We start from the raw sequence: 13,925 nt of genomic DNA, 5'->3' as shown, positions 1-13,925 counted from the left end.
GGATGAATGGGTAGATAGATAGATGTGTATATATAGACGATGGATGGATGAATGAATGGTAGATAAACTTTCTGATGTGATTTACGGTTTTCCCAGAGAGCATTATCAAAAATCCCACATACTTCCAATGAAGAACTTGGACTATAATTTAATCTATTTAATCTATCGTCTATATATACACATCTATCTACCCATCCATCCATCCATCCATCCATCGTCTATATATACACATCTACCCACCCATCCATCCTTTATATATACACTACCAGTCAAAAGTTTGGAAACATTACTATTTTTTTATTTTTAAAAGATTTATATTTTGAATAAATGCTGTTCTTTTTAACCTTTTATTCATCAATGAATCCTGAAAAAAGTATTACAGGTTCTAAAAAAATATTAAGCAACACAACTGTTTCCCAACATTGATAATAACTATCAGCATATCAAATCAGCATATTACAATGATTTCTGAAGGATCATGTGACACTGAAGACTGGAGTAATGATGCTGACAATTCAGCTTTGCATCACAGAAATAAATTATATTTTAAAGTATATTAAAATAGAAAACCATAATTTTAAATTGTAATAATATTTCACAATATTATTGTTTTTTCTGTATTTATTATGAAATAAATGCAGCCTTAATGAGCATAAGAGACTTTGTTTAAAAACATTAAAAACAGTAATGTTTCCAAACTTTTGACTGGTAGTGTATATATAAAGGATGGATGGGTGGGTAGATGTGTATATATAGACGATGGATGGATGGATGGATGAATGGATGGAGGGATGGATGGGTAGACAGATGTGTATATATAGATGATGGATGGATGGATGGATGGATGGGTATATAGATGTGTATATATAGACGATAGATTAAATAGATTAAATTATAGTCCAAGTTCTTCATTGGAAGTATGTGGGATTTTTGATAATGCTCTCTGGGAAAACCGTAAATCAGATCAGAAAGTGAAGTAATAGCATCCCAAGTCAGGCTGAAGGACATGAAAAGCTGGAAAGCTCTAGGAGCTGTTACATTTTATAAATGTCTGGTCTTGCATTAGGGATTTGTCAAGCCAACATACTGTAATAGTGATGCCCCCAAAACCCTTTATTTCACAGTAAAATACTCCGCTACTCCGAAAACCCCTCACGTCCCACCACTAATTCATTCTCTGCCTGTCTCTGGTAGGACGTCGGATCACTCCAGGCTTCAATGATGCATGACACATGACAGATCATCAACATTTTAACACTTTAAAGAAGTAAAGTCAACAAACCCACAAACAACAGCTGAAGAGAGTCCTGTCAGCACAACACAGTAAGCTCTCAGACTCGCTCTCTAATGAGCTGTCCTCCGTCTCCTGGTATTGAGCATTGAGACTGTCACTCCACTGATGGTAAACAGACTATGACAGAGTGCACAAAGTGCCTCCGAATCAACACATCAAAGAACTCTGTGAACTTGGAGGTTTTGGTCAAAGAGGCACAAAAGTAATATGAAAGCTGCTACTGAGAGATAATATGCTTTTATGTATCTGACTCTGAATGGAAACATTTTGTGCTTGCTTTTAATTTATATAACTCAGACTATAGCAGATTTGCATTACTCAAACTCCTCTTATTGTTAGATGCTGGAAATTTAATCTGTTGAATATAATCTGTATATTTGAAGTATCTACACGTTGGGACTTGGAAATTAGAAAAAGGCAAAAACAAATATCAAAATAATCCCTGCAAACAATTCTTGTGCGAAGATTTTCTTGCTAACTAATTCATGCGTCTCTTTTTGCTGGTACAGATGGCATCTAAATTGTGACAGATCACTGAATACCTCCATTATCACCCCCAAAATGATTTCTCTACAATTCTTTTTTGTATACGTAAAATATGCAGTGTGCCTTTCAGCCGTGGCTCTGCAATTCACAAATATTTAATCATTAATCAAAATGATTCAATACAAAGAAAACAGATTTGCATTTTCTGAAGGAAATATCAGAGCTTGAAAGGCAGCACAAAAATAGTAAGTTTAAGACTTTTGTGTGTAACTGTTTATTGTCGGTTATATATGGGTCAATGACGTGATGTTTTGTCCAAGGCGTTAATAATAATAAAGAACAATGATATGACATCCAAAGTATGTAAGGTAGTACAACTAGATCTCTTTTATTGAATCCAAATGGTTTTAATTATATTTTGCTACATATAAAGGTATTTTAAAGATTTTGAAGTGTCAAAAGGTAATTCGGAAATACAGCCATTTCATTTGTGATTTAAAATATCTTAAAATGTAATAAATGTATATATTTTTAATTCTGGCATGATTTTATAACATCATATATCAACATAGTGCAAAATGGTATTAAAATTATGTGTAGAAGTCCGGGAAAATGAATTTCATTGATGTCATTCGGAGTAACCAATATAAAGGGACCATTTAGGACCACATGGTCATGAAGCAAAGTAACTAACTCTCTCTTAACTATTTGAAAAATTCATGTTTTCACTTGCTCATGCGCATTGTCCCGAAACATCAGGTCATTCGGTACAACCGCTATAAAACATGGAAAATGTTGTAATATTTTAAAAACTTGTACTAAATATAAAATGTTTAATTGTCCTTTTGCTTGCTAGCTAGCAAGCTAAATAGTTAGCTAGCTAGATATCAGTCTGTTAGCATTGTTCGAAAATATCGTCATTCGGTATAACCAAAAGTGTCATTTGGTAAAACCGGAATTTTGGTTAAATCAAATGACTTATTTGGTGACAAATTTTGTCCATCTTGTAAAAAATTACAAAAGCAGTGTTAATTGATTATAAAAACCACATAATCTCATAGTTAACACTTCATAAAACTTCAAAATTAATTATATCTCCATTATGTTTTTTTACACTTCTAAAAACCTTATTCGTCAATGACCCATATATAAGAATGAACCCACAAAATGAGATTGTTTCTGCAGTGTAAAAGCAGATGCAAGAAAGAAATGACCAATCACAAATCAGTATGCAAATTGACTTAAGAAAGAACACCAATCACAATGAATATTACAATTTGAAGTTTAAAAAAAAAAAAAAACTAGCTGGAATAATACAGTGCAACAGCGATGACACAAATGAATCATTTGAATCGAAGATTTGAGTTGATTCTCTTGAAATGAATAGTTGAAACTGATTCACAGAAATGAATCAAATTTATAATGTTTTTGCTACTCAAGTTTAAATCAGAGGCACAGAGGCACTACTATATATTAATATAAATGATTTCAGCATTTATATTAATTGACAAATTAAAAAAGCATTAAAATCATCACAATATTGCTTAATTTTTATATTTCCGGCAACATCATTGCAAATATCATTGTGAATATTAAATATATTGCCTAACTCTACATGCAAGCATTGCAATAGTCAAATTCTGGGTATTTTTTAAACCTAAATTTGTTTTTTGTAATGGGGTCTTCACAATGTTCTGAGAAAAGGTAGTTCCAGTCCTCAAGGCCCTGTCATTCCTGCCCCAGTTAAGACTTTAGCTGTGACTGATGACCGATGCAGAGGCCGGACTCGAGATTTATCGGGACAATAAATGAGATGGGCTGCTCATTGCAGCGGACTGCGATTACTCAAACGTTTGGCACAGAGGAGAACATCAAACATCTGTCCATACATTTTTACAGCAGACACAGCTTGAGAATTCTATATGCTTAACATTCACAGTAATGCCACACACTAGTATTCAGGAAATGTCCATAATTTACAAGTAGCACATGTTCTTTTTTTATAATGAATTCATGAGCTTACATTTCAAACAGTTTCTTCACCGATGCTCCTTCTGTTCTCAGTGTTAAGCCCCCCACTGTGATGCAATCAGTGAGGGGAATTTATGATGTCATAAATTGCCTAGATAATGAATTGGATGTGAATAACAATGAATATCTTCTATTTATTGTTTTGCACCCATCTTTATTACACCAGTATTTTCTACACCGCTTTTCATGTCGCTGCTGAATCTTTTATCGCACATATTCCATTCAAAAACAAACATACACTACAACCAGTGTAATCAGATTGAATGAGTCAAAAAGACTCACAAGTTATTGGTTTGAATCAGTCTGAATGCATCTGAATGAAGGAAATGAGAAATCTGAATGAATCTCTGGAGACAAATAATAAGTCTGATGAATCCTTTTTTTGAATGAACTCACTGAATCAGTCAGATCGGTTACTGAATAAACATTTTAAACAAGTTATTACTTTCTTTTTCAAGTCTCATTCAATTCAAAATCAAGGGAAGAACCGTTTTGCGTACTTGAATCAGTAGCATAACTTTGATACAAGATACAAATTTGCAAGTTTTTTGTAATAAAATAATTTTTATTAAATTACAATACAACATTAAATATAATTTGATTAATGATAATGTTAATAAATATTATTTATAATTGAATGTATACATGCAATATTTAGTATTTATTAATAATATAGCATTTTAATGTTTTAAAAAATTATATTTTCTATTGTATTCTATTCTTTTGTATAATGTAATATTTATTTATTTATTTATTTATTTGTTTGTTTGCCATAACAAAATTCCAGACAGTTTTGTTATGGTAAATACGTAAATAAATAAATACATTTGCAACAGTTTCTTTGTAATGAATTATATTTTATTTTTTATTAAAAATTATCACAACATAAAACAATAAATACTGTTTATAATTGAATTTATACATGCATTATTAAGTATTTATTCATAATATAACATTTTAATATTTTTAAAAAATTCTATTTTTTATTGTATTCTATTCTATTGTATAATGTAATATTTATTCATTCATTCATTTATTTGCCATAACAAAATTCCAGACAATTATGTTTGTTATGGTAAATAAGTAAATATGTTATGGTAAGTAAGTAATATAATTTGCAACAGTTTCTTTGTAATAAATTATGTTTTAATTTTTGTTAAAAAATTATTACAACATTAAACAATTTGATGATTTAATGATAATATTAATAAATATAATTTATAATTGAATGTGTACACACAATATTTAGTATTTGTTAATAATATAGCATTTTAATGTTTTAAAAATTAAATTTATTGTATAATCATAATATTTTTGTAGTAATTTTGTATTTATACATTATATAAATATATATACACTGTATATATTTTTTCATTTCATTACACCATCATAAAACTTGCTTTGATAATGCTCCGAAATAGAACAATACTCTTGGATTAATCACCAAATACACAAATATGTGTACACCGATGGTCCTCACTTGCATAATAGATTCTAGAAAGCAAAATTAAGGTATTTTTGTGAGAGGATGTTTGTGTAAAATAATATATGAGGACTCAAGGCGGAGAGTCTGTGTAATCTGTGTTACCACGGGCACACCTGCAGACACTTCATCACAGGGCATGCTAATTTTTACAGCATTGTGGAAACACAGAGGATGCATTATATAATTAGTTTCTAGTGGGACCACTTATGTCAAGCCTCTGTATTTATTTAGTGGGTGAGCCAAATAACAATATATTTTGTGTCCTTATCTATCCTTTCAAAAATATAAACCCATGCCAGTAACTGCAACCCGTATTAAATTGTAAAGAATGTGAATGGCAATTCTTGCTTTTGGTGTCCCCGACGTGATATCCTCAGATGAAACGAGCTCCATCTTGACTTTGGTATCTTGATTGATGGCGTGGAACTTCTCTAGCCACTCCCGAATGTTTTGGGGAGCCGGTATCCCATTTGTAATGCTGCCGCATAGTACCAGCGATATGAGGCAGATGCTTTGAATTGGCTGCCTGGGGTCAGCCCTGACCTATCACATCCATCTAGGCTGTGTGACTAGGGAAACATTACTAATCCTTGGACTGACATTCCGAATTCGATTGAGGAGTCAAAGATATGGAATTAATGCAGGTGCTCAGTGAGCGGGACTTGATTATCCTGACATCTGGCCGACGATCACCTTGTCTAATTGTTAAAATGCTCTCCTTCCCTTGACTTTCCGCATAGTTTTCAGGGCATATTCCAGCTGTCGGCTCTCACCTCCCCGCTACCACCAGCTGAGGGAATTGGGTTCTGTTGCTGTCACTTCGTGCCCGCTTCCAGGCAGAATCCGCAGTCCCTCTGAGTCCCAACATGCTGCAGCCGCCTCTCGTTTAGCTTTTTCAGTCTGATTTGATATTGATGCCAGACTTTCCAGGCCACTTTGATTCTGTTCTACATGAAAACTTCATGATGGTTTAATTTCCTGTTGGTTTGATGATAAATTCATTTTAATTGTCTCGTCGACGTCATTACCCAAGACGTCTTAACAGATTCCAGAGAGCAAATGTGTTTTCAGCTCTGCTTTTCTTGTTATTCATATTACATGGAGGCAGTTTGCATTTAGAACTGACCTGTCAATGTACTTGTACAAGTGAAAATTTAATTATGCTAGAAACATGAATTATACATAATTTCAGCCTGGTTTCATGCCAAAGAATGTTGTTGTTTTTTATATGGTTCAGTCTGTGTGTGAGTATTTAATTTTATGTTAGACACCACTGAAGAATACTTCAAATCCATTAACATATTTATTGACATATCACTTAAGACTTACTGATATAAAATTATAATTAAACTTTATTTGGAGCTATTAAACTATTAGTAAGGATTATATGATCTTTGTATGATATCAGTCTTAAAGTATTAGTTCACTTCAGAATTCAAATTTCCTGATAATTTATTCACCCCCATGTCATCCAAGATTTTCATGTCTTTCTTTCTTCAGTCGAAAAGAAATTAAAGTTTTTGAGGAAAACATTCCAGGATTTTTCTCCATATAGTGGACTTTAACAGCAGTTACCAATGGGTTGAAGGTCCAAATTGCAGCTTCAAAGGACTCTACATGATCCCAGACGAGGAATAAGGGTCTTATCTAGTGAAACAATCTGTCATTTTCTAAAATAAAAAATAAAAATGATATTCTTTTAAACCACAAATGCTCGTCTTGCACTGCTCTGCAATGTGTAATCACGTTGGAAAGGTCACGGGTGACGTAGGTGGAAGTACTGAGCAAGTGTTTACAAAACAAACGTGCAAAGACAAGTCAAACTGCCTTTACAAAAAAAAGTAAAACAACGATGTTGGATGATTTTGAAGTTGGAGGAGAAAATGAGATTTTCGCCCTACCGCGGTACTTCCGCCTACGTCACACGTGACCTTTCCAACGTGATTACGCATCGCAGAGCAGTGCAAGCATTTGTGGTTAAAAAGTGTATTTTTATTTATTTTTTTAGAAAATGGCCGATCGTTTCACTAGATAAGACCCTTTTATCAGGAATTATCAGGAAATTTTCATTCTGAAGTGAACTAATCCTTTAACAACATGTACTTACTATAGGGTTAGGGTTGGGAAAAGGGTTTGGTTTAGGTTAGTTGCACGTAATTATGCAAAATTAACTGTTATTACTAAGTAACATATATAACAAGGACACTGTAAAATATAGTGTCACCAAAATGAATTATGTTTCATATTATATTTGTAAAATATACTTTTTACATTGAAAAATATGGAAGGAGGTGTTGCAAAACATGACATTTTATGTATTTATGAGTATTCAATTGATAATTTTCTTTAAAAAGGTATAAACATAAACTTTTTGTTTTAGACTTTTCCTTCTTTGCCATGCACACTCTTATTGTCACTGAGCCACATGAGATCTACAGTGTCATCTTGTTTTACTGGTCTTCAATGTGCTAAATACAAAAGTCTGCTCACCTTCCATCAGCAGGGCTTGTTTACTCAGCACCTGCTGTCATGCAACTAAAGCTGGCGGTCTTAGTTCTAATACATAATGGCAGACGTGACGGCTATTCTTTCTCAGTATCAAAACCTGTCTGATTGCCTGCCTTTTATCAGATAAAGCCACAGGGCACAGAACAAGATAAAACAGCATCGTCACCTCATTTGAAGAGTTAGGGCTATGTTTAGCAGAAGCCTTTTATCTAAAGAAACAAAATGATTGAAGAAATCAATAATTCTTTAATAGCTGCAGACACTCAGAGAGCCAAATTACACAAAATTAAAAGCGAGTGGGGTAAATAGTTAAACAGCAAACAAAACTGAGGAGATATTGAGGGAGCTGTGTACTTCAAGAAAAGATTGTCTTCACATGCAGGGGGTAAATTGTCAATTGGATACACTGAGATTTTCTTTCTTAGGCTTAAAATTATATCTGAAGACCAGAATCCATCGGTTGTTATGAAATAACTGCATTTTTGAAAGGCCAAAGCCTCAAGATCTCTGCTCGCACCGATGGAGAAATTGTATCCGGCTATCTTGTTAGAAAATGCCAACGTAGAGTGACTGATTTTTATTGTCAATTTGTTTGGTAAGCCATGAGACAATTTTCCAATAATGGCAATAAGGAATTACTGAGACACGACATTCACAGTATTTTTCTTTCTACTTGCAATGTTTTGTTTACACAAATTTTATTTTTCATCTTTATCGTTTCCCGGATTCTGTGCTATTTTATCATGCTTTTGCTTTTTTACAACTTTTTTTTCAGCCATGGTTACTGATTGGCATGTGGTGTAGCCCACTACAGGTGATGTAAGGTCGTAGAAACATGGAGGACTGTGTCTTTCAAAAGCAATTACTCAAGAACACCTACTTTCATCTGGCCACGAAGAAACTCCTACCTTACGAAATATGTCTTGAAATTACTCGGGTGTCATAGCAACAACTGAAGGCAAGAAGACATACGACCACATGATGATAAGTGCAGGTCACGCTGAAAACCAGTCCACGCAGGACTAAAACTAAATTGAGGAAAAAGGGAAAGCAACCAATGCAAATGCAAAATATCATTTAAAAAGCTCTCGATTAAGTGGTGCCATTTGCTTCAAGTTGACATAATCAGTTTAATCACATTAAAAAAGCTCAGATACAGTACCAGCTGTAAAAGGACCCTGTATTACGTCTTTCCATTGTGTTTACTTTACAGCTGCGCAAGCTGGTTCTTTTGGATCAAATATTTGAGAAACTTAAGTTTGACTCTAATAGGCCAGTTCATTTAAAAGATTAGTTCAATTCAGAATTAAAATTTCCTGATAATTTACTCACCCCCATGTCATCCAAGATGTTTATGTCTTTCTTTCTTCAGTCGAAAAGAAATTAAGGTTTTTGAGGAAAACATTCCATGATTTTTCTCCATATAGTGGACTTCAACAGCTACCAATGGGTTGAAGGTCCAAATTGCAGTTTCAATGCAGCTTCAAAGGGCTCTACATGATCCCAGCCGAGGAATAAGGGTCTTATTTAGCAAAACAATCATCATTTTCTAAAAAAAATAAAAATGTATATACTTTTTAACCACAAATTGCACTGCTCTGCGATCTGCCACACATTACGTAATCACGTTGGAAAGGTCACGCGTGACGTAGGTGGAAGTACCGCAAAAAACATCTCATTTTCTCCAACTTTAAAATCGTCCGACATCATTGTTTTACCTTTTTTTTTTTTTTTTTTTTTTTTTGTAAAGGCCGTTTGACTTAGTCTTTGTAAACACATGCTCTGTACTTCCACCTACATCACGCAATTTGGACCTTCAACCCGTTGAACCCTGTTGAAGTCCACTATATGGAGAAAAAAACCTGGAATGTTTTCCTCAAAAACCTTATTTTCTTTTTTGTCTGAAGAAAGAAAGACATGAACATCTTGGATGACATGGGGGTGAGTAAATTATCAGGAAATTTTCATTCTGAAGTGAGCTAATCCTTTAATGAATCATTCAAAAATCACTGGACTACTGTGTCTTCTGAGGCAGCGGCAGAACTGTAGGAGGCTGGTATGTGCAGCTTTATTCCGCACTGTGATCTCCGCCGGTTTCAAAACATATCTCCGTTATATTGCGCATCCAGCACTTTGCAACAACACAACCTTGTTTCTGCTTTCTATAACCTTTTCTATAACAACGTCTGACGTTTACGTTTTACGTGGCGTGAGAAAGTCACATAAACCACTCGAAATCCAATCAGAGCAGTCAGACTGAAACGGATTTCCAGAAATGTGATTTGAATAGAATTTCAAACCAAATGTATCTTGAAACTGATTTGCCGTTCACACTCGCTAAATCTGATCAGATTTCAAACATATATGCACAAAAATCGGATTTGGACTGACAGTCTGAACGAGGATTAATATTTTGGTTCATGAACAAATGACTCTAATGAGCCAGTTCTTTTAATGAATTGATCAAAAAGACTGACAAATCCTTCACTTAACGTGTTCACTGAATCCATTACATCGATTACTTAACATTTGATTCATTTACTATGTCTTTCAGTTATGTTTGACTCCTAATGCAGCTTTGTGTATTTAAAGATTTTGGAAACTCAAGTTTGTTCATATGACAACCTGTAATCAAAATTCACTTGTTTGCAAAAGTTTGCTATTTAAATAACATGCGGCAACTCAGAGCTAATCTCTCCAAGTCTACATTTCCCCAGCGTCCGTCACCTCGTAACACATTCGGCACACGTGACCTCAGGCACTGATGAAACCTGCAGCAACATTCCAAATCCTGTGAGTGACACTTCAGCCACACTCAGTGAGCAGTGTAATCTCATGGATCAGCTTGGAATCTGAAAGCCCCAGCTATGGCTGCTGTGGTGGGCTTAGAGGCAGTGGCACCAAAGCCTGGATGAGTCCCACCTCAGCCCTCCTCATTCTTACCATCCACACATGCTGGACTGGCTCTGGTAGTGCCGGCAATCTGGCCCTTCCTGCAGGCACACCTGGCCGTCTGCCGGGCAATGGTCCTCCTTGGCTGACTGCTGTCCTTGTCCAGAGTCACGATTTCACATGTACCTGCCACCAGCTGACCTGAATGAAGGACAAAGAGTTTAGATAAATGTCAGCTGGGCTTTTAATACCAGGATGACAATCAAATCTTTTTTAAGAAAACGTGAGTGGTGCCAAACTCCCCTTCACAATGTTAGAACATTGTGGCTGGTTGCCAGGGTGTTGCTATGTGGTTGCTAATATGTTCTGAGTGGTTTTAGCACATTTATATTTTAGCACACTCAAGTCTGTAATTCCAGTCCTTGACTATGGCTCAAGTCTAGAGCTGCATGATTAATCAAAATAAAACTGAAATCTTGATATGGCTGCAATTTCATTCAATAAATATACATTCTAACCAAAATGTATTCAAACACCTTGAACATTTCATTCATTAATACAGTTTATTCAATATAGTTTAAAAAAAAAAATGGTAATAAAATATGACAAGATCTCAGAGTTGAACTGTGTCAGAAAAAATAAATCTTAATTATGTCAGATAACACTTAAGCAAAACATAGTCAGGTCAAAGTGTCTGAATAATTTTTGGTTTGTATCAGTTTTACTGGTAGTCCACTGTATGAAGAATTTTGGGGTATAATATGTCACAGTTTACCTTATTTACCTATCCTCACTTACATAAATGAACTATAGTGTCCTGCACCCACTAGTAAAAATATATCAAAAATATCAAAAATGTCTGAATAATTTTTGGTTTGACTGGATACAATGCATGTTTCAGGGTGAGCAAGTCACTGTCTTCATTTATAAGCATTTTAAATTTTATTTTAATTTTACATTATAGTAAAATAAATTATTATTATTTTGTTTTTTTTAAACATTTTACAGTGAAATATTCCAAATATTTTTTTAAAAAATTACAAATAGTAATATTTATTATTTTAAATATTTTAATTTAGTAGTAATAATGCAATTATTATCATCATCATCATCATAATTGTAATATTTATTATTATTTGATTTATTATTTACTACTAATAATTATTATATTTACAATATTAATATACTGTATAATCACAAAATTTTTTGTCCAAATTGTGCAACCCTACACTCTAAAAACATGCTGGGTTTAAAAAAACAACCCACGTTTGCTTAAAAATGGACAAACCCAGCAGTTGGGTTGTTTTAACCGAGCGGTTGGGTTAAATGTTTGCCCAACCTGCTGGGTATTTTTATTCAACTCAGCTATTGTTTAATTATTACTGAATTGCTCGCTTAAAATGAACCCAAAATATGTTGGAAATTAACATTTATTAATATTTTTAATAAATGAACATTTTGATTATTGTTGTTGCCTCTATTAATTATTTGTCTGATTTTTAATTTCCAACCTATTTTGGGTTCATTTTAAGCCAGCCATTTTTAGAATTTTTAAACAATAGTTGGGTTAAATAAAACTGCCCAGCACGTTGGGCAAACATTTAACCCAACCGCTGGGTTTGTCTATTTTCAACCCAACTTGGGTTGTTTTTAACCCAGCATTTTTTAGTGTGTACAAACAAGCACAGCAAACCTGGAGCTTTTTCTTTCTTTTTTTTTTTACTGTAAAATTTAAAATTTTCCCCCCAAATCATGCATCCCTACTCAGGTCCCTTCTTCAATATAAGTTTATGGGTTTTTTTTTTGCTCTGCCTATCATCTACTGGGTGAAAATTGCAAGCCTGATGGATAAGAAAAGTAATAGTACAGCCCGCATGAATTAAAGGGTTAGTTCACCCAAAAATGAAAATAATGTAATTTATTACTCACCTTCATGTCATTCCACACCCGTAAGACCTTCGTTAATCTTCGGAACGCAAATTAAGATATTTTTGTTGAAATCCGATGGCTCAGTGAGGCCTGCATAGCCAGCTATGACATTTCCTCTCTCAAGATCCATTAATGTACTAAAAACATATTTAAATCAGTTCATGTGAGTACAGCGGTTCAATATTAATATTATAAAGCGACAAGAATATTTTTAGTGCGCCAAAAAAACAAAATAACGACTTATATAGTGATGGCCGATTTCAAAACACTGCTTCATGAAGCTTCGGAGCGTTATGAATCAGCGGTTCAGAGCGCCAAAGTCACATGATTTCAGAAGTTTGGCGGTTTGACACACGATCCGAATCATGATTCGACACAAAATGATGAAGCAGTTTTGAAATCGGCCATCACTATGTAAGTCGTTATTATGTTTTTTTGCCGCACCAAAAACATTCTCGTCACTTTATAATATTAATATTGAACCACTGTACTCACATGAACCGATTTAAATATGTTTTTAGTACATGGATCTTGAGAGAGGAAATGTCAATGGGGGCCTCACTGAGCCATCGGATTTCAACAAAAATATCTTAATTTGTGTTCCGAAGATTAACAAAGGTCTTACGGGTGTGGAACGACATGAGGGTGAGTAATAAATGACATTATTTTCATTTTTGGGTGAACTAACCCTTTAATCTCATAATTATAGCACAAACGGTGAGGAATGAGTAAAGTGAAGTTTAAAATTGCAGTAATTTTTCCATCATTAAAAACGTTTTAGCCATAAAAATGTATATACATATAGTCATTTTAACAGGAAAGCACAAAGTTGACAAAAAATAAGCACAACAGAGAGAGAGAGAAACAGAATCATGATGCGACGCAGGCCAGATTCAAACCAGCGTCTCCCATATGAACACCACAGCACACTGTATTTGGAAGTAGCCCACAGCTTTGACAGAATAAATGGATTTTTACGCTGCTGAGCTGTTAGTTTCCCTACTAATATTGTAGACTGAGGCATCACCCTTGTTAGCAGACTGATGGGGACCAAGTTCTGCTGAAGCTGCACACTGCAGCCATTGTTCAATGCTCCTCTATTATCCTGCACCTGCATAAACAGGAATCTATATACACGGTCTCATCAGGCCAGTGCAATACCTGTATGAAGGATATGGACCTGCGACAGTGAATCATGTCCTAGCAGTGACGTGTCAGCAGAAAAAAGCTTGATGCATCAGGGTGGGCTGCGGATCTTCCACAAAGCCCACTGTAAGTCCAGACAGATGGCTAAGAAAG

At 34.4% G+C, this 13,925-nt stretch overlaps 1 protein-coding gene across 2 annotated transcripts in view; it reads right to left on the bottom strand.

Annotated features, from left to right (window-relative positions):
* The window catches only part of tafa5b (TAFA chemokine like family member 5b), a 57,367-nt gene that overhangs the window by 5,013 nt on the left and 38,429 nt on the right, over window positions 1–13,925 (bottom strand). For both annotated transcript variants that reach the window (XM_051884961.1, XM_051884962.1), the window contains exon 2: window positions 10,749–10,898. In XM_051884961.1, coding sequence (XP_051740921.1) covers window positions 10,749–10,898 — 150 coding nt within the window. The remainder of the gene's footprint in view (window positions 1–10,748; window positions 10,899–13,925) is intronic.

Source organism: Ctenopharyngodon idella, chromosome 24 (genome assembly GCF_019924925.1).
Source record: "Ctenopharyngodon idella isolate HZGC_01 chromosome 24, HZGC01, whole genome shotgun sequence".
NCBI classification, from domain to species: Eukaryota; Metazoa; Chordata; class Actinopteri; order Cypriniformes; family Xenocyprididae; genus Ctenopharyngodon; species Ctenopharyngodon idella.
Note: the sequence above shows the minus strand (reverse complement) of the source record. Positions and strands in the feature narration are given on the sequence as shown.